The sequence below is a fragment of the Coccinella septempunctata genome, chromosome 2 (assembly GCF_907165205.1).
Source record: "Coccinella septempunctata chromosome 2, icCocSept1.1, whole genome shotgun sequence".
NCBI lineage: Eukaryota > Metazoa > Arthropoda > Insecta > Coleoptera > Coccinellidae > Coccinella > Coccinella septempunctata.
This window is the reverse complement of record NC_058190.1, coordinates 21953007-21975741: the sequence shown is the minus strand read 5'-3', so window position 1 is coordinate 21975741 and position 22735 is coordinate 21953007. Positions and strand designations below refer to the sequence as shown.

Below are 22735 nucleotides of genomic sequence, written 5' to 3'. Positions count from 1 at the left end.
ATCAAGAAGTTTCGATCGTTCGAAAGTTCGATCCGTACCAGATAGGAAAAGAAGTATCTCCGTGTTCTGTGAACTGTACACAAAACTTGGTTAATCTCTAATCTGTGACCAGCCTTACTAACCTCATCAAAATATTTAGATTCTTATCTTAACCACAGATTACAGAGTTAACACATCGAAGTCGTTTCTTCAGTTAGTTATTTTTCCACCTTGTGTTTAAAATTATCTATTTCAAAGTTTACTTTTGTTATTGAAATGTCCCTTAGAGTTGATGAAGCTTTTTGTGATGAATGTGGATCGATCCTGCCAGTATTGAGCAAAGATGGGGTTACTTGTTTTTACTGCAAGAAGATATTTAATACAACAGGTAAAAAAATATTCAGGTTAATGGGAATTAATTGCTCCATCTTTTCTTGAAACTTCTCGGGAGTGTTTTGTTTTCAACAAAAAATGTTAGTGTTGTGTTTTCAGTTTTAACGAGGTCTGCTTGAATCACTATCATTGTCGTCTCTAGGTTGCTGATAGGATCGGCTCTTTGAGGAGATTCATTCAACTTATATTGATCTTATGATCAGGTTATCCTTTGAGCCTACTTTTCATTTTGTTCAGAACAGTAGTCTATTATTTTTTGACTAATTGAATAGGTGACTTTGAATATTTACAAATTTCATTGTCAGTTTCTTCTGTAAAATTAATAGGAGAAACCTCTTTCTAGAATCGTTCATTGGTAAACCTGTATAGCAAATAATATGCCCATTAATGACAAACAAGAAAGGACTATGCAAATTGGAACACTAGAGTTCCATGCATTTAAAAAAAAAACAATTATCATTTCGAAACTGAAAGACTCAGCTTTCGATTTCTGAGTGACCCCATACATCACAAGGTAATAATTATCAATACCTGTGGCACAAAGGTCAAAATAACATTACTATTTGCTTTCATAAAAAGTAATATCTTCTTCGTACCAAATCAGTGTATTATTGACTTCTACTCAGATTATCTTTTTGAATTATCCAAACACTATTATTTTTTAGGTGTTATACGAGAAAGCGTTAATGTTTTCTTGTATTTCTTTGAAATCAGGGCATAGACTTAATAATAACCATAATAAGTGGACTGGCCATCACATGGCTTTCACATTCAATGTCTCCAATTTTAGAGGAGGAAAGGATTCAGAAATAACATCATTAGACAACTTCAAAACTGGTAACTGGTGGAACCAAGTTTTTAAGTTCTACTAGTCTCCCAAGCGTTTATATTGCATTTTCTTGTAATTATCAGTGCATTGCTAGTTATTTTGACATATTTGTAGGAATGCAGATTTTGAATTTTTATAGAGAAAGTATCTGTGAACATGTAGTCGAATCGATTATTTCTTACTCGTTCATAAATTTCAAAGTGCTGATAAAATACATAGTAGATGAATTTTTATCTTCCGAGTTTTGTGAAATGACAATATTGTCACATTTGTCATGGTGTGATATTAAATTTACTGAAATTATTCGTGTTTTCGGAACATGCTTAATATTCCATGACTTGTAAAGCATAAAACTAAAGAGGAATAATTTTCAGTGTGGTAATTGTCTCTTTTACGAACAATTTTAAATTTCCTCTTTACTACTGAGGAAATATCTTTTTGACAGAGCCACAAAGATTTCTTCAATCATTTTTATTGGTACTTCATCATGTGGCTTAACTTTGTCAGAGTCTCTGCTCTTCCCTAGTAGAGATGTTTTACAGGCCCTGGTTCTTTGTTATGTGGCTTTACACTGTTAGATTTATATTATACTGATCAGAGAACATTGTGGTCAACGGTTGCATTTTATGTGCAAACCCGTATACTCTGCTGTGTTATTTTTTATAACGAGCTTCAAATCTATTCACTACACTACATGTCGTCCTGAAAAACGAAAGAGGTTATTGAGTTTGTCAATGTCACCGGAGCTTACTGAATATCTACATATCTACACTTTACTCTTTCTAATATGAATGTGATATTGCAGTTTAGGATTTTCTTGCCTAGAAATGGATAAATCTTCGATGATAGATTGATAGAGTAGATACTATATTCAGAATCATATTTGTCAAAATATTCAGCAATATCAACTTTGTTTAGAAATTTAGATAAGATTGATATTCATGAAATAGTCTTCAACACTACAAAATCTTGCTGTGGCATTATGACATATAGATTGATGTATTGTTGACTATATTCCTTGTGAATCCTGGCAAATTATATCTTGCAATCAAAATAACAAAGACAATTCTTCTTCAGTTTATTATTTTCAAACATAAATTGTTTTACTTTATTGGGCAGGTTGCAATTGATTCTAAAAAATTGGTTTTCTGCTAAATGGTGTGTAGGGTGAAAAATCATTTGAAAACACTGTACCGGATCAGTCAACAATACACATATTATGATTTTGATTTCCACCAGTCTTCCATCTCTCTCAGATACGAGACTTGAAGTTCTCCATCTGAAAGCCAGTCCATGTATCATTAGGTCTATGAATCAGGGTGCTACATAACCTAAATTATCACACTATAATTACAATTTCTTTTATTTTCAGTGTTCAAGGATGCAACAGTCAAATATAAAATAAATTTCAATGGAGAAATTATGGAGGACAGTAGCTTCCAAAGCATCCTTGAACAACACATCGAAGGTCCTGTTGTGGAAAGAAAGTGCCCTAGGTGCAATAATGACAGGATGTCATATGCGACATTACAGTTGAGGTCCGCTGATGAAGGACAAACTGTTTTTTATACATGCACTAGTTGCAAATTCAAGGAAGCTGAGAACTCTTGAATAAAAAGTAGGTTCCATGTTCATTTCAATGTAAATAAACAAACTATTGTGATTAATAAATTAAATTTTTTATACTAGAGAAATAAATATACAGAATCAGTTTTTTCCTTACTTCAATGTTGCTCTTTAAATTCAAATTTCCCGCGAAATTTATTGAGGATCGTTATCAACGTGCACATCAATTTGAGAACGCTCTTCAAAATCAGTAATTCGCAGCTATAAAAGTGAAAATTAATTCATGTAAATTGTTTCAGAATGAGTCAGAATCAGAATCCTATACAGCATGCCCAAATGAAAGACACAATACAGGATATCCTCACAACTACAAATACCAGCTATTGTAAAATGCCATCTACAAACAATGAAGAATTTTCAGGGCATAAGGAAACAAGTTATGTATAGCAGACAGCAGTAAGGACCAAAGTGACTAAAAATCGAGTATTTTTCACATCAGAATTATTTTAATATAGGAAATTACACCACATATTGTATAAATCATTCGGAGGATACTGCACATGCTGGTACTGCAATAATGATCAAGAACACCATCAACCACACACAGAACTACCAAAGTTCAAACACTTCCATATGATCTGACTGTTGCTGCAGTCTTCTTTCCTACTCTTAATATGTAGTTATCTGTTATTTATTGTCATCCTTTACAATATGAAAATGTGGATGGCGCTATAAACTTATACCTCTACTGCTGTGTCATAAAACCACCATTTTGTAAACACCTTCCCTATGTATGCTTGCCTTATTTGTGTTTTTGAATTTTTTAAATTTTGTAACCGAATTCTTAGTTTCTAACTGTAGTCCATCACAGGTTGGTATTTTTATTGTCAGTTTGTTACCTAGGTAACATCTCAGAAAAAAAAATCTTTTGTAGGAACCTGAAGATGGGATGCGTTTAGACATCCCGAAACCGATCGTGATTTCGAACAATAAATGTGTGAGATTGAGACCCTTGTTACTTGTTTCTATTTTAATCTTAACTCACACAATGGGTACACTTTCCTATTTGACGTATATGGATGTTTGTCCAACCTCCCTTATTTAAAGTACAATGGACATCCATAAAACGTCCATTTATGAACGTACAGTAAATGACCAGAAATATACATCCATTGGACTTCCATATAAGGCCCGTATGAGTATATCCCGACCTTAATACTACAATTGGGTAACTTGAAATTAGCAATATTTCAGGAGAAGCGTTTAAAGATTCCAAAGGAAAAAAAAGGGTTAGTAAATGAATTTCAGCTTTTCATTTGGATATGTTGTGGAAAATGATTTCACATTAACTTTGCTCGTTGGATCCACGATCCACATAAAATCTTCTTGCTTTCTCAGATTATTTTTTTATTAAACGAAATATCTAGTTTCATTAACCAAGAATCAGATTTGGAATGGAGATTTCCAATTTCAAAAAAAAGAAAGGATTAATAAAAATCTCATATTTAAAAAGTCGATAAATTATATCAGTCAGTGTTGAACAAAAAAGGATATTTTCATTGATCAGAATCATTATGAATAATTTTGCGACGTTGTAGTGATTAATAGGCGGCGAAATTTTGATCTATTCCAACTAGGTAACTTCAAATGTTGAAATTTTGAGTTACCCAGTTGTACTATTAATGTCACGATATAAGCATGGCACTGCCGCTAAAAAATTAAATATTTTCAAGGATATTTATAAATGTTGAATTTGTCCTATTTATTTCCATTATTTTATAAATATTATATACCTGTGATAAATTTTGATGACTGAACACATTTTTACTATTTCGGTTTTTATAGTAATCGTGATTTTTCCAGTTCAGGAACCCTAAACCTAAAAAGCAAAGATTATAGAGAGTCTATAATCTTTGCCTAAAAAGTAAGAGGAAATAATTTCAGTGCCCTCGGCCTCCAGTCTGTATCGTTAGAATCAAAGATATATAATCTTTGGATAGAATGGTTGTAAAACAATTTCGTCTATTGAAGGATGTAGGTATCAGAATTCTAACATCTGGAACGTTGAAGGTTGTTCTCAAATGAACTGATGCGTTTAGGGCTAGCAACACTTCGCAAGGGAAATTAGATAATAATATTAAAAAATTATACTGAAAGATGAAAATGCCCTGACAACTACATTAAGTGTGCAGTTTTATTCAGACTAACTCTCTGAGTAAATTAATTCATATATGTATGCTCTTCAGCTCTTCACAGATAGAATTCATCTGAGGTATCCATAAAATCTGTTTTTCTTCAATTTATTCTGAATGTATCTTGTGTATTTGTGCTTCAATAAATTCTTCATTCACTATCTCCTACTCACATAATTACCATAAATTTTTCCTTGTGATTGTGAATTTAGGCAGTTAAAATGAAAAATGATTCATTTTCAAAATTGATAAGACACTTGTTTCTGGCATTAGTTGCAATTACTGTCATCATAGTTGAACACAAGATTTTGCTGAAGACCTGATAGTTAGCCAGTTCAATCTTAACTTCCTCAAAGGCGTTTGGGTTGATACGACTGCTTCAAGTCAATTTTGTACGTTTCTTTAATGCCCCTCCAAGAAACACTTGTATTTTTGTAGTGCAGTTGATGAATATTTAACGTAAATTGAACGTACAAACGAAAAGGGGAGATTCCTTAAGTGAGTTTAAGAAAAAAAAGTCCCATAAACATGGGGTCGCAAACGTTTCGTTTTCGAGATACAGAGTGTTGAAGTTTGAATTTTTTTCAAGTTTTTTTCCCATAGTATCTACACTTCACAAGATATTCAACTGAAATTTTTATGAATCATCGCTACAGATCAGGAAAATTTCCATAAAAACTGACACTGAATTCATTCACCACAGCTTACAAAGTGGCCTTCCCATCAAAATTTGGATTTTCACGAGGATTTCGAGAGAATCGTTCAAAATTTTTTTTCTCGAAATCGTTGGTAGATACGACAAAACTACAAGAGACCGAAAAGTTTAGTATAAGAACAAAGCTTCTTTTTACATTTTTTCAAATTAACAGTTGCTCACCAAAAAAAAGTTCTGCAGAAGAACAGCTGGCAGTGTTCCAGAAAAAATATCACCCTGTAGATCTTCTATCGAAATTGCCATGTCACGTAGTGAGAACTCTAAAATGTAATATCTATGCGAAATTTCAGTTGAATCTTGTGAAGTGTAGATACTATGAGAAGAAAACTTGAAAAAAATTCAAACTTCAACACTCTGTATTTCGAAAACGAAACGTTTGCGACCCCATGTTTATGAGACTTTATAAATTATATATGCATTCGCAGTGAGGAGTAGAAACAGGTAGCAAATCTCAGATTTATTTTTAGTACTCAGCTGAGAACCGTTATAGACCAAATATACATATTATGTTATGCCAACAAAACTCTCCAGAAATGCCCACTTCTGAACCAAGAAGTTTTATTGGTTAGTGAACTGAGAAGACAGTTCACTCAGCCAACTGCAACTATTTAAATCAAAATTTCGTTCCCCCGCATTGAACTTTAGTTCAATGTTCCCCCGTGACCGCCAGCGCGGCTACTGGAAAAAACATGAACTACATATTGGTACAGATAAGGGGACAAATAATCTGTGTTCTGAGTGGAAGTAGCGATCGTTCTCTTTATCTCTACTCTCCATACCCATAGACATATGTATATTCCATTCCAATATTCCATCAATCAAGAAGTTTCGATCGTTCGAAAGTTCGATCCGTACCAGATAGGAAAAGAAGTATCTCCGTGTTCTGTGAACTGTACACAAAACTTGGTTAATCTCTAATCTGTGACCAGCCTTACTAACATTGAACTAACTTTAGTTCAATGCTTACTAACCTCATCAAAATATTTAGATTCTTATCTTAACCACAGACAAAGATTAACTCCTCTTTGCCACAGATTACAGAGTTAACACATCGAAGTCGTTTCTTCAGTTAGTTATTTTTCCACCTTGTGTTTAAAATTATCTATTTCAAAGTTTACTTTTGTTATTGAAATGTCCCTTAGAGTTGATGAAGCTTTTTGTGATGAATGTGGATCGATCCTGCCAGTATTGAGCAAAGATGGGGTTACTTGTTTTTACTGCAAGAAGATATTTAATACAACAGGTAAAAAAATATTCAGGTTAATGGGAATTAATTGCTCCATCTTTTCTTGAAACTTCTCGGGAGTGTTTTGTTTTCAACAAAAAATGTTAGTGTTGTGTTTTCAGTTTTAACGAGGTCTGCTTGAATCACTATCATTGTCGTCTCTAGGTTGCTGATAGGATCGGCTCTTTGAGGAGATTCATTCAACTTATATTGATCTTATGATCAGGTTATCCTTTGAGCCTACTTTTCATTTTGTTCAGAACAGTAGTCTATTATTTTTTGACTAATTGAATAGGTGACTTTGAATATTTACAAATTTCATTGTCAGTTTCTTCTGTAAAATTAATAGGAGAAACCTCTTTCTAGAATCGTTCATTGGTAAACCTGTATAGCAAATAATATGCCCATTAATGACAAACAAGAAAGGACTATGCAAATTGGAACACTAGAGTTCCATGCATTTAAAAAAAAAACAATTATCATTTCGAAACTGAAAGACTCAGCTTTCGATTTCTGAGTGACCCCATACATCACAAGGTAATAATTATCAATACCTGTGGCACAAAGGTCAAAATAACATTACTATTTGCTTTCATAAAAAGTAATATCTTATTCGTACCAAATCAGTGTATTATTGACTTCTACTCAGATTATCTTTTTGAATTATCCAAACACTATTATTTTTTAGGTGTTATACGAGAAAGCGTTAATGTTTTCTTGTATTTCTTTGAAATCAGGGCATAGACTTAATAATAACCATAATAAGTGGACTGGCCATCACATGGCTTTCACATTCAATGTCTCCAATTTTAGAGGAGGAAAGGATTCAGAAATAACATCATTAGAAAACTTCAAAACTGGTAACTGGTGGAACCAAGTTTTTAAGTTCTACTAGTCTCCCAAGCGTTTATATTGCATTTTCTTGTAATTATCAGTGCATTGCTAGTTATTTTGACATATTTGTAGGAATGCAGATTTTGAATTTTTATAGAGAAAGTATCTGTGAACATGTAGTCGAATCGATTATTTCTTACTCGTTCATAAATTTCAAAGTGCTGATAAAATACATAGTAGATGAATTTTTATCTTCCGAGTTTTGTGAAATGACAATATTGTCGCATTTGTCATGGTGTGATATTAAATTTACTGAAATTATTCGTGTTTTCGGAACATGCTTAATATTCCATGACTTGTAAAGCATAAAACTAAAGAGGAATAATTTTCAGTGTGGTAATTGTCTCTTTTACGAACAATTTTAAATTTCCTCTTTACTACTGAGGAAATATCTTTTTGATAGAGCCACAAAGATTTCTTCAATCATTTTTATTGGTACTTCATCATGTGGCTTAACTTTGTCAGATTCTCTGCTCTTCCCTAGTAGAGATGTTTTACAGGCCCTGGTTCTTTATTATGTGGCTTTACACTGTTAGATTTATATTATACTGATCAGAGAACATTGTGGTCAACGGTTGCATTTTATGTGCAAACCCGTATACTCTGCTGTGTTATTTTTGATAACGAGCTTCAAATCTATTCACTACACTACATGTCGTCCTGAAAAACGAAAGAGGTAATTGAGTTTGTCAATGTCACCGGAGCTTACTGAATATCTACATATCTACACTTTACTCTTTCTAATATGAATGTGATATTGCAGTTTAGGATTTTCTTGCCTAGAAATGGATAAATCTTCGATGATAGATTGATAGAGTAGATACTATATTCAGAATCATATTTGTCAAAATATTCAGCAATATCAACTTTGTTTAGAAATTTAGATAAGATTGATATTCATGAAATAGTCTTCAACACTACAAAATCTTGCTGTGGCATTATGACATATAGATTGATGTATTGTTGACTATATTCCTTGTGAATCCTGGCAAATTATATCTTGCAATCAAAATAACAAAGGCAATTCTTCTTCAGTTTATTATTTTCAAACATAAATTGTTTTACTTTATTGGGCAGGTTGCAATTGATTCTAAAAAATTGGTTTTCTGCTAAATGGTGTGTAGGGTGAAAAATCATTTGAAAACACTGTACCGGATCAGTCAACAATACACATATTATGATTTTGATTTCCACCAGTCTTCCATCTCTCTCAGATACGAGACTTGAAGTTCTCCATCTGAAAGCCAGTCCATGTATCATTAGGTCTATGAATCAGGGTGCTACATAACCTAAATTATCACACTATAATTACAGTTTCTTTTATTTTCAGTGTTCAAGGATGCAACAGTCAAATATAAAATAAATTTCAATGGAGAAATTATGGAGGACAGTAGCTTCCAAAGCATCCTTGAACAACACATCGAAGGTCCTGTTGTGGAAAGAAAGTGCCCTAGGTGCAATAATGACAGGATGTCATATGCGACATTACAGTTGAGGTCCGCTGATGAAGGACAAACTGTTTTTTATACATGCACTAGTTGCAAATTCAAGGAAGCTGAGAACTCTTGAATAAAAAGTAGGTTCCATGTTCATTTCAATGTAAATAAACAAACTATTGTGATTAATAAATTAAATTTTTTATACTAGAGAAATAAATATACAGAATCAGTTTTTTCCTTACTTCAATGTTGCTCTTTAAATTCAAATTTCCCGCGAAATTTATTGAGGATCGTTATCAACGTGCACATCAATTTGAGAACGCTCTTCAAAATCAGTAACTCGCAGCTATAAAAGTGAAAATTAATTCATGTAAATTGTTTCAGAATGAGTCAGAATCAGAATGCTATACAGCATGCCCAAATGAAAGACACAATACAGGATATCCTCACAACTACAAATACCAGCTATTGTAAAATGCCATCTACAAACAATGAAGAATTTTCAGGGCATAAGGAAACAAGTTATGTATAGCAGACAGCAGTAAGGACCAAAGTGACTAAAAAGAGAAAAATTGGTTTGAATACCTCAGTTCCAGTAACAGTAAGCAACCGATACAACATATTGCAAGATGATGAGAAAAAAAGGTCAAATGCAAGTTCTGAAAACAATAAAAATACCCAAACCTCCACCAGTATTTGTTTATGGTGGTGGTCAAGTACGGAGAAATTTGAAAACTGTTACAGAAGATGGAAATTACATTACAAAATGTCTGGCAGATAATACCATAAAAATCAATTGTGAATTGCCAGAAACATATAGAAAACTATTAAGGTGCATGGGAGAGAACAACGTTATACATCATATATATCAGCCAAAAGAGGACTATTTAGGGTTGTTATTAAGCATCTTCATCACACCACCGATTCGGAGGAAGTTGAACAGGAACTTGCCAAAAATGGACATCAAGTTAGGTAAACTGCACTAAAGAACCTCTAAATATGTTTTTTGTTGATTTAGAACCGGCCAACAATAATAAAGATATCTATAAAATTCAATACCTGCAACATAGATCAATTGAAATAGAACCCCATAGAAGAACCAAAGGAATGACACAATATGTACAAGGTGTCAGCAATATGGACATTCTAAAACATATTGTAAAGCCCGTTTGCAACAGCCGAGAATTCTCTAGAAAATTTACTCGAGATTTCATGCGCCGAGAATTCTTTACCGTTACATACGCACTTTCGGTAGAATTCTCTGTTCAGTTGCATACAAAATAATCTCTGCCGTTTTCTTACCAAAATTTGGTAGAGAATTATCGGCTGTTACAAACGGGCTTTACAGACTATATGTTTGTGTTATATACGGGGGATCTCATAATACAAGAAAAATAGAGACAGCCCAGCTAAATGAGCATTATGCGAAGGTGCCCACCCAGCAAATTATAAAGGATGTGATTTCAATCATAGCCTCACCAAGAAAAACAATGCCAACAACAGACTAAATATGCAAAATAACAAACATACACAGATAATTACTGAGAATTCAATGCAGAAGCAGGTTCAGCATCAAATCAATAGTTCTACAACTTGTACAGAACCTACAAATAATCCATATCCACGTCAACAACAGTGCAGAAGCTATGCAGAGGTGACAAGGAACAAAAAGACAACATAAGAAAACACACCCCCATTGCTAGACATAATCCATCTCTTCATGAACTTCCCCCCTATATCATAAAGCTCATCAAGACAAAAAGAAAAATGTACAGAGAATACCAGCAACAGCCAAATCCCGATTTCAAAAGAAACATAAATGAAATTAACAAGAGCATTCACAACATGATCAAGCAATACAGACAACATACATGGATGAGCGCGTGCAATGAAATAAATAAGACAAAGGGACGAACATTCTATCAACATGTAAACAGGCTTTCCAAATACAAAACATACCATAGTATACCAACCTTAAATGAGGCAGGCAAAATATATGACACAGATAAAGAAAAAGCTGAAAAAGATATTAACGACTGGTACAACAAATATTTCAATAATCCACAAACATCAACAAGAAATCAAAACATTAAAATTGATGAGGAAGTCTACTATGACATTTTACATAAGAGCAAGAACAGTGCTCCAGGAGCTGACAATATTCCATGGAGCGTTCTGAAAATGCTACAAAAAGAAGTACATAACGAAATAATCAAAATATATGAACACTGCTTAAATACTGGATTATTCCCTAATATTTGGAAAGTAGGCACTATAATAACCATACCGAAACATAACACGGATCATCAAAAGGTACAAAACTATAGGCCAATAACACTGCTCCCTGTGCTGGGTAAACTGCTGGAGAAGATCATAAAAAGTAGACTTGAGGAACAACTGGAAAATGTCATACCTAAACACCAATTTGGATTTCGGACCAAAAAATCAACTACTCTGCCAATTACCATATTTATATCTAACACACAAAATGCTCAACTAAATCGAAAGAAAACAGCTGCGATTTGCCTAGACATCAACAAAGCATTTGACAGCATTTGGCACAGAGGACTACTGTTTAAATTACACCAACTCGACACTCCTCACTATCTCATAAAAATAATCAAGGAATTCTTGGAAGAAAGAAAACTGACAGTTAAGATAAATGAGACGACCTCTTCCTGGTTCTCCCCAGAGCAGGGCACACCACAGGGTTCACCACTGTCCCCGTTCCTCTATAACATATACTGCAGCGATATATATAATGCACCCAGCCAATCACAATACCTTCTACAGTATGCTGACGACACAATAGTTATTTCACACGAAAAAACAGAACAAAAATGCCTGAAAGGCCTACAACTCTACACAAACAGTCTAGTTTCCTGGTTTCACAAATGGCGACTTCATTCAATCCAAGCAAATCAAAACTGATAATATTCAATCATAAGATACGTCCAAACTCACCAACAATCCAGATTGAAAACAACATCATATCACCATCTCCATCAATAAAATACCTAGGCATACAAGTAGACAACAAGGCCAATATGAAATTGAATTCCAACATAGCCAAAAAAAACACAATAGCAAGAGCTAAACATTTCAGATGCCTCACATATAACGACCAAGGAATAAGTTTGGAAAATTCCATCAAAATCTACAAAACCATCTGTAGACCAATTTTAGAATATGGACATCCACTATATACAAATGTTGCGGACTCGGTAATGAGAAATATAGAAGTAGGAGAAAGATCAGCACTAAGAATTATAACTCGACTGAGACACCCACTTAATAAACTCCACAACCCATCAAATGAACTATTATATGAAAAAGCCAACATACAGCCAATCAAGGAGAGACTAGAGAAACTGAATAGAAGATTTACACAAAGATTGAAAGAAATAGAGGATGTTGAAATCATGTTCCACAAGGACCCCCCGGTAACTAACCCACACAGAAAATTTCCAACTCGAAGTGTGATGGACAGACTATCTGAGCTGCAGTGAAGAAACTGAAATAGAATGAATTTTTTTTTTTTTGTATTTTTGTAATTCACTAGGCTGAAGGACTTCGGTCGATGGCCAATAAAGTACAGTTATTATTATTATTATTAGTTATCTGTTATTTATTGTCATCCTTTACAATATGAAAATGTGGATGGCGCTATAAACTTATACCTCTACTGCTGCGTCATAAAACCACCATTTTGTAAACACCTTCCCTATGTATGCTTGCCTTAATTGTGTTTTTGAATTTTTTAAATTTTGTAACCGAATTCCTAGTTTCTAACTGTAGTCCATCACAGGTTGGTATTTTTATTGTCAGTTTGTTACCTAGGTAACATCTCAGAAAAAAAATCTTTTGTAGGAACCTGAAGATGGGATGCGTTTAGACATCCCGAAACCGATCGTGATTTCGAGCAATAAATGTGTGAGATTGAGACCCTTGTTACTTGTTTCTATTTTAATCTTAACTCACACAATGGGTACACTTTCCTATTTGACGTATATGGATGTTTGTCCAACATCCCTTATTTAAAGTACAATGGACATCCATAAAACGTCCATTTATGAACGTACAGTAAATGACCAGAAATATACATCCATTGGACTTCCATATAAGGCCCGTATGAGTATATCCCGACCTTAATACTACAATTGGGTAACTTGAAATTAGCAATATTTCAGGAGAAGCGTTTAAAGATTCCAAAGGAAAAAAAAGGGTTAGTTTTTTTTTTTTTTTTTATTAATCTCAATAATTATTAACAATCAGAATAATATTCTATAAGTTAATGTGTTAACAAGTAGTCAAGTGACTTGAATAGAGCGGGGAGATTATCTCCAGTGAGAGAATCTCATTATTCCATTAAATCAGCTGGCCAATGTCTCTTCAATCTTCTTGATAAGGTGTTTGCCAGTAAGGGTTGGAGTAAAATATTTGAGTGGTTTTCCATTCTTGCGTGGTGATGTTTGCTTCTATGCTTGATGACTTCTTCAACGTATGGTATATTTAGGTCTTCATGTAAAGTCTGGTTGGACACATACCATGGGGCGTTGGCCATCATGCGAAGTATTTTCGATTGCGTTCTTTGGATCAGAGCTATGCTGGATTTGCTTGCGCATCCCCAGATTTCTATCCCGTATGTCCATATTGGGGTGATGATAGTTTTATACAACAATATTTTGTTTGCCAGTGGTAACTTGGATTTTCTTCCGATGAGCCAATTAATTTCCCTGACTTTCAGGTCAATTTGTTTCCTTTTTTTGATAATATGTTCCCTCCAGGTTAGTCTAGTGTCTAGATGAAAGCCTAGGTATTTTGCTGATGTAGCTTGTGGAATTATTATGTTGTTCAATTTGATTGGGGGACAATGTTGCTTTCTCAGTGTAAAGTCTACTTGTTGTGATTTGGTTTCATTTATTTTTATTTTCCACTTTTTCATCCAGATTTGTAATTTGTCTAGGTGTTCTTGTACTAGTTTAGTCGCTGTTGCTGGGTCTTCATGTGCTGCCATTATTGTTGTGTCATCAGCAAATGTTCCTGTTGTAGTGTGAGCTGTTATTGGTAGATCCGAGGTATAAAGAAGGTAAAGGAACGGGCCCAGCACGCTTCCTTGTGGGACTCCAGCTTGAATGGGACAATAATCTGATACTTCATGCCCTACTCTAGTTCTAAACTGTCTGTTTGTAAGGTATGAATTCAGTATATTGAAGAATTTTAGAGGAAGAATATTTCTTATCTTGAATAGGAGTCCTGAATGCCATACTTTATCGAACGCTTGACTCACATCCAGAAAGACTGAAGTACAGTATAGTTTCTTTTCAAACGCTTGGTTTATGGTTTGCGTTATTCGATGCGTTTGTTGGACAGTTGAGTGACCATGTCTGAATCCGAATTGATGTGAAGGAATCCAATGATCTATGGGAATTTCGGCGTTTATTCTCTGAAGTAATAATCTTTCCAATATTTTCGAGATTATTGGCAGAAGGCTTATGGGTCGATATGATGTCACTTCGTGTGGATTCTTGCCCGGTTTCAGTATCATGAGTACTTCTGCTGTTTTCAGTGATCTGGGCCAGTGCCCGAGTCTCAATATAGCATTAAAGATGTAGGTTATCATGACAATCCCTTTTCTAGGCAGTTCTTTGATCATCTTTGCAGTTATTCCATCAATACCTGGTGCCTTTTTAAGGTTCAGATGAGTGATTTCTTTGTAGACTTCTTTAGGTGTTAAGAACTTTATATTTTGAGTTTCTGTAGGGATGTTAGAAATATTTTCCTCAATAATTTCAGCAATGTCCTGGTCATTTGGTTTGAATACCTCTGTCAGGTAATGTGCAAACAATTTCGCCTTTTCTTTTTCGCTTCTAGCCCATCTAGCATTGGTTTCAGTTGAGTTTTTCACTGGGACATTTTGTTCTGTTGGCTTTACCTTGGATTTTATAGGTCTCCATATTGAGTTGTCGTATCGATTCAATCCGGTGATATATATATATTGAATGATTCTTCCTTCAATTCTCTTAACCTATTTTTAAGTTTATTGCTTATATTATTGAATGCCGTTTTGTCTGCAGGAGCATGTGTGTTTTGCCATCTAGATCTTATTTTGCGTTTTTCAGCAATGAGCTTTTTAATTTCTAATGGTATTGGTTCTGGTTTGTTGTCATTGCAACTTCTTGGAGTACTTTGGATGGCTGCATCCTTGAGTATAGTTGTAAATGAATCAAGTGCTTCTTCGATTTCTTTTTTTTCCTTCAGTCTCAAGGAAAGAGAGACCCGTTCATGAATTAATTTGCGGTATTCAACCCAGTTGGTTTTTCGATTATGTAGTTTCGGTGGAGACTTTTTATTGATTATCAAGGTGCTCAGTGACGCTATTACTGGAGTATGATCTGATGATAGGTCATAGCTTGAACATACATCCATATATGATGAAGCTATTCCATTTGTTATAAAAAAATCTAGTAGATCAGGTGTTTTTTTCGGATCACTGGGCCAGTATGTAGGACTTCCAGTAGACAAGAAGGAGTAGTTTTTTTCATGCAACAATTTGGCCAGCTCTCGTCCCTTGGTGGTGGTTAATCGTGAGCCCCAGAGAGTATTCTTACTGTTAAAATCTCCTCCGACAAAGAATTTTGTGCCTAATGTGGTAAAGAAATCTCTATAGTGGTTAATTTTCAGATTGTGTTTAGGGGGACAATAGACAGCTGATATTGTCAATTCATAGGAGAACATTCTTACTTTGACCGAAGTAGCTTGAAGGTGATCAACTTTGTATTCTGGCATTACATAGTGGCTTATTGTGTTTTTGATTAGAATTGCTGTTCCGCCGTGTGCTGTGTTGTCTGGGTGGTTGGTAGAGTAGGTGATGTAATTTGGTATGTTGAAGTATGACCTATCAGTGAAATGTGACTCACTTATGAGGAGGATGTCTATAAAGTTGTGTTGTAAAAAAGTTTCAACTTCATTCTTGTGTTGCAAGAGTCCGTTGGCATTCCATTGTGCTATTCTAATTAGTTTAATGAATTTTGTTGATCAGCGTTGAGAGCATGCTCAAGATCATGCTATTTTGTTGCATTAATTGCTGAAACATGCCTTTAAATTCTGTTAAGAAGGTACTTAGTATTGTTGAACTGTTTTCTTCATTTTGTGTTGTAGTTTTGTTATTTTTGCGTAGAGCTTCAGCGTAATTCATTTTCTGCGGCTGTTGTGTTGGTAATTGATTATCCATATGTTTGTTGTTGAATGATGTTTTTTGTATGTTCAACCTATTATTATCGTTGTTAGGTTTCTTGACTAGGTCATGATAAAATTGACACCCTCTATAGTTCGCTGGATGCGGACCATTACATAATACACATTTTGCTGGGGTATTGTTGCTTTTTTTGCAATGTGCCGTATTGTGCTCCCCACCACACTTCACACATGCATATGGCCTATTGCAATAGGTTTTAGTATGTCCATATTGTTGACATCTCATGCACTGAATTAGACCTTTCACTTTTTTTGGTGGTTCGATTGTCACTAACCTGTTCTGTATGCCATGTATCTTGTAAATTTCTTTGTTGTTCAGGGCTGGTTCAAGATCAACGAAAAATAAATTCAGAGGTTCTTTTGTTATCCTACTTTTTCCATTGTGAATATTTCTTACTGTGTGTCCTTCTTTGGAGAGTTCCAGCTTGATATCCTCTACATTTGTTGTGTGATTGACATTTTTTATAACAACTCTGAATGCTCTTTCCTGCTTTGGTTGATACGTGTGGTGTAATATATTATTATTCCTCATGTGGTGAATAAGTTTTCTATAACCTTCAACAGTTAGACAATTCACTTTCACAGTATTGTCAGCTAGGGTTTTTGTGGTGAATTGATCAATTTGAAGGATTTCACTCATGTTGGAGATCATCTCATTGTAATTATTAACTCCGTAAACAAAAATGGGCGGAGGGCGAGGAACCTTGGTGATTGGTTTATCTGCTTTATTACTCTCTTGATTATCTTCATTCAGACTGCTGAATCTATTATGTGTTGGGATTTCATAATTTTTTGAATTATTAATTTTCCTTTTCTTCGTTGTACGTCCTATACTTTGCCAACTTTGTTGATTTCTGTTTGTTTGATTTATTTCACTTGCGCTGAATCCAACGAATTCTTCCTCACTTGTTGAGGACATTCTGTAGTAACTAGATGAATGTGTACCATCCTGTATATCCATATTTATTTCAGTTGACGGGGTATTTACGGCATCTGGTGTCAAATTCATATTTTTATTTTATCTCACGCTATCTGTGGCTATCAGATCCATCCACCATCTGGACTGATAAGGAATCACTTTATTTCTCGATTTCAATTGAATTCTGGTCAACAAATTAGCGGAAATATTTAAATTGTCGAAATTATATTTCCTTTTCTGGAGCGATTTTCGAATTTTACTTAGTAATAGCTCGATCAATCCGGGTTTTTATGTCCGGAGTCGGTGGCTGATTACTAATAACACTTTTTTTGCGTAGGTATAGGATTTTATCAGCGGCTGTTGTTTACGCGACGGCTGCCTGATGTGAACTTTAAAAAAAAGGGTTAGTAAATGAATTTCAGCTTTTCATTTGGATATGTTGTGGAAAATGATTTCACATTAACTTTGCTCGTTGGATCCACGATCCACATAAAATCTTCTTGCTTTCTCAGATTATTTTTTTATTTAAACGAAATATCTAGTTTCATTAACCAAGAATCAGATTTGGAATGGAGATTTCCAATTTCAAAAAAAAGAAAGGATTAATAAAAATCTCATATTTAAAAAGTCGATAAATTATATCAGTCAGTGTTGAACAAAAAAGGATATTTTCATTGATCAGAATTGTAGGATTTAAAAGATATTTAATATGGATGTGAGTGACTAGGATTGGTTGTATATAAATCAAACACTGATAAGTATCAACTCTGTTTAATACCTACTCTGAATAACAACTCTGAATAACAACTCTGAACTATTTTCATATAAGATGCGATCTCAACGCTTGTCAATGATCGACTGCCTATATCATAGACGGCATAGCGTTCCTCCACTACTGAACCAAAGAGTAACCAACAAGAGGTTTCACTCTGTCAATTTACAAGGCGAAATCTGAATCATGGAATTTTAACCTTGGAGTGGGGACACGATAAGCGCCAGAATACTGCGAACAGAATCATCCGCAGTCAAATGGAGAATCTGGGCGTCCAATCAAATTGCGAGTTGCGAACCGAACGAATATCGGCAGATATCGGCTTTCGTTTTCGTATCCTGTCGGAAACGAATCAATTTTCGTTTATGAAAATAATGCGACTTCTTTCAAAATAGTTCGAATATCGAATTATGAGTATTCCCTCAAGGTCATTGAAACCCAACCGGCCAAAATGACAGAGTGCATCCTCTTGTTGGTTACTCTTTGACTGAACTCTCAAGTATTGCGCAGACGCTCTATGTATCGACAAAGCTTATTCTTTTTACACTCCCTCCCTTTGTCGAATACATCCACTCTAATACAATACATTTTAAATAATTAAACATTAATAAATCAAACTCTTTGGGACCGGGACTTGTTGATTTTGAGTGTCCTCGGAATTTTAGTGTTGCATACTATTGGCCTGTGAACATACATGTAGAAAATTAATTACTCTGAAATACATATGTACATGTTTACTTATGTTAAACTTATATATTAGTGATTTTGTCTCTCAAGTACTGATGTTTACTTTGCGGCAAAGGTTTGGTCATTATGTCCGCTAAATTTTCATGACTAGGTATCCAGCAGACCCTAACCTTCTTTTCCTCTACGCATTGTTTCACAAAATCTCCATGTGTAGTTGCCATGGTTTTTCTGTTTCCAGTTTTCTCTCTGAATACTAACTCATTTTTAATTTTTTCTACACTCAAGTCGAAGGTTTTAAGTTTGTGGCTTCCATCTTTCTCTGTACAATCTTTGGCTGATTTATTATCACACCACAACGTAATTGGATAAAACGTCTGGCCAATTATGTATCTAATAGATTTATCGAGTGATATCAGCTCTTGGCAAGCGTCACTCATTGCTAGGTACTCTGCTTGACATGTAGAAGTCAACACAGTAGACTGTTCATGACTCCTCCAAGTTATTACCTCTCCGAATAATTTGATTAAATAACCTCCGGTGGATTTCGAGTCCTCACAATCTCTGAAGCTAGCATCGGAGAGAGCTTCCAAGTTCTCTGAATTGGATAGGAACTTAATACCTATATTAGTTGTGCCTCTCAAGTATCTAAGAACTCTTTTTACTTCTATCCAGTCATCTTCAGTCGGGTTTACCTGTTTTCTCGCTAGATAGTTTATTGCAAAAGAAATATCTGGTCGAGTTGCATTGGCCAAATACATTAAACTACCTATTGCTTCTCTGAATGGTACTCTTTTGAATTCCTTTTGTTCCTCTGAATTTTCTAAGCTGCATTTAAGGCTTTTGTTCCTTTGATCAACCTGACGGGTTACCATAGGAGTGCTCTGTGGTTTTGACTCATGCATGTTGAATCTTTCTAAGACTCTCTCTGTATATGCACTTTGGTGCAACGTAATACTTCTTCTTTCTCTATCCCTCTGAATTGTAATACCCAAAAATTGTCTGGGCTCCCCTAAATCTTTCATTTGAAACACATTACCAAAGTGCAATTTTATTTGATTAAGTTTCTCTGGGTCATTGCTTGCAAGCAACATGTCGTCTACATATAGTATCACTATAGCCAGTTTTCCGTTAAGTCTCCAGGTGAAGAGACAAGGGTCATGAAGATCATTTTCCAAACCAAGCTTTCGAGCTTCCTCTGAAAATCTTTTATTCCACAACTTGGGACTTACTCTGAGACCATAAAGAGACTTTTTCAATTTACAAACCTTTTCAAGTTTAGTGTTCTCTTTAACGTTCAAACCCTCTGGGATTTCCATGAAGACCTCTTCTTCAAGTTCTCCATTCAGGAACGCCGTTTTGACGTCCATTTGATGTGCATCTAAGTTCTCCTTATTGATTATGGAGAGAACAGCTCGAATCAAGGACAACCTTGACACCGGAGCATATGTTTCTTTAAGCCCATAAACATTTTTATCTTTAAACCCTCGTGAGACAAGTCGTGCCTTATACTTAATTGACCCATTGTTTTCAACTTTCCTCTTAAACACCCATTTGGAGTCAATAATGTTTGGTCTTTTGCCATCGATATCTACTTTAGGTCGATCTACGATGACCCAGACCTCATTCTCTTTCATAGAGTCCAGCTCTTCTCTAATAGCTTGATTCCATAACTCTTTGTTCTCTGAATTTATTGCTTCTTCAAATGTGATTGGATCATTTTGAATTGAAGCTAATAATATATGCTCCAATTCATCTTTATTTACCTCACCCACATCTTCAACTCTAGTGTAACGAGCAAAGCTTATATCTTCAATTCTCTTAGCTTTACTTCTTGTAAATGGACCCTCAGTTTTGTTTGGTGGTAACTCTGAATTTCTCTCTTTATTTAGTTCTTCTGCGCTTTTCTCTGAATTTATTTTCTTTGGTCTACCTCTTTTTCTAGGCTTAGATGTATTCGCCTCTGATTGATCTATTTCTGTTGGTTCGCTCACAACAGTGAATTCAGTTGTTTTATCTGATGTACTCTCAACACTTAACTCTTTACTCTGATTCTTTAAATAAGCATCTTTGTACACTAATCTCTCTATAAACCTCACATGTCTCGATTCTATGAACTTTCTCGTGCTAGGATGCCATAAAATGTATCCTGTGGGTGTATGCCCTACCAATATGGTTTTTATCGAAACATTGCTGAACTTTGTTTCGACGAATGGTAACTTAACATAAGCAACACATCCAAACCTTCTAATATGCTCTAAATGACAGTTTGCTCTAGGTGAAAATTTGATTAACGGTACTTCATACCCAATTGACTTGTGTGGAGTTCTGTTATAAGTGTGAACAGCTGTTTCAGCGGCTAGTTCCCACATGCTTTGTGGTAAGCCCGAATCACACATAAAAGCTCTAATTGTTCTCTGAATAGATTTGTTAAATCTCTCGGCTGTTCCGTTCAGCTCAGGAGTATATGGTGGACCACTGTCTGACTCTATTTTTTCTCTTTTCATTATTTCAGCAAAATTTCCACCGGTGAACTCAGTACCTCTGTCTGATCTAACATAGCAGACTTTTGCATCTGCACCTAGTAGGTTACGTGCAGAAATCAGAAATTTATCGAACGCTTGACCGGATTCATCTTTAGATTTTAGACAATATATGTTAGCATATCTGGAATAATCATCTACAAATACGATTATGTACCTCTTATGACCAGGCCATGAATTGGGTTTAATTGGACCCATAACATCTGAATGAATTAATTGAAGAGGCCTGTCAGCTCTACTTCTGATTTGTTTGAATGGAAGTTTTTCCATTTTTGCTAATATGCACACTGCACACTCTCTAATTGAATCGTCAAACTTCACGTTTTCTAATCTCTTATCTCTCTTTTGTATCATTTTTAAGTAATTTAAAGAAGCATGCCCTAGCCTCTGATGCCATAGCATAGCTTCACTCTGAATATTAGTAGACACCATATTTTCTAGTGGATTTTTATCTATTGTGTCCTTTAGACTTTCTAAGCTCTTTAAATCGTCTATTTTAACTATTTTGTACTCTGAATTGGAATTCTCTGAATTATCTGATACAATGGGTTTGTCCAGACTGGATTTCTCTGAATTGGAATTCTCTGAATTGTCTGATACAATGGGTTTGTCCAGACTCTCCCTCCCAATCGCAGAACCTATATCTACCGCAACGTTTTCAATAGACTCTGAATTAGTTTCCTCTGAAATCTCTATATTGTTGGTTTGCGATTGACCGGAAAACTCATTGTCAACTGCCAAGCAAGCAGTGCAACTATAATTTTCAGACTCAGTTATTGTGTTATCATTAGTGTATTTAGATTTCAATATTTCAAACTTGACTACCCAATTTGGTTTCTCATAAACCCCTTCAAATATCGTCTTGCTATTGTCTTTATTATAAACTCTGAATATTTTGTCGTCTAAATATATGCAGAATCCTGCATCTACCAGTTTGCGTAATGATAACAAATTCTCTGAAATATCTTTTGCTGCTATAACATTAGTTAATTTGATATGAGTACTACTTAATTTATCATTTTTAAGCAAAAGATTACCTCTACCATCTATTACGATATCGGCAATTTCGTTTTTATTAGCGCTTTTGATAACGCCTTTCTCTGATTTTTTGAAATTGCTCAATATAAAACTCTTATTAACAATGTGGCTCGTAGCTCCTGAATCAGCTATAAACTCTATATGTTCTCTATAATTTGGGTCTTTATTACAAAGTGTCTTACCTTGTAACTCTGAATCCTCCTCATACCTCTCATTACTACCCTTGTAGTCAGCTCTTCTGGCTACCGAGTGATGTCTCATACCCCTATTGCTTCCTCTACCTCTGAAGT

General features: G+C 34.8%; 1 protein-coding gene and 1 long non-coding RNA gene across 3 annotated transcripts; both read left to right on the top strand.

The window, feature by feature from the left end:
- Window positions 1-124: 124 nt before the first annotated feature.
- LOC123306509 (DNA-directed RNA polymerase I subunit RPA12) lies at window positions 125-9473 on the top strand. 2 transcript variants are annotated; one of them, XM_044888551.1, is made up of 3 exons: window positions 125-367; window positions 2574-2819; window positions 9124-9319. In XM_044888551.1, exons 1-2 carry the CDS (start codon window positions 256-258, stop codon window positions 2810-2812), a joined length of 351 nt encoding a protein of 116 aa, XP_044744486.1. In that variant the 5' UTR covers window positions 125-255; the 3' UTR covers window positions 2813-2819; window positions 9124-9319. The 2 variants fall into 2 exon arrangements, with proteins under 2 accessions (XP_044744486.1, XP_044744487.1); XM_044888552.1 differs by lacking the exons at window positions 125-367; window positions 2574-2819 and adding exons at window positions 6652-6669; window positions 6702-6917 and having other exon boundaries at window positions 9124-9473.
- On the top strand, window positions 6926-7359 carry LOC123306510. Its single transcript, XR_006536920.1, has 2 exons — window positions 6926-7194; window positions 7249-7359. It is a non-coding gene; the product is annotated as an uncharacterized LOC123306510 (long non-coding RNA).
- Window positions 9474-22735: the final 13262 nt, after the last annotated feature.

What these genes read in the sequence shown, in the direction of transcription:
- LOC123306509 (XM_044888552.1), top strand. Translation starts at nt 6,806, where the DNA reads ATGTCCCTTAGAGTTGATGAAGCTTTTTGTGATGAATGTGGATCGATC. An exon ending in GAAGATATTTAATACAACAG is followed by an intron (nt 6,918 to 9,123) that starts GTAAAAAAATAT and finishes TTTTATTTTCAG; the next exon opens with TGTTCAAGGATGCAACAGTC.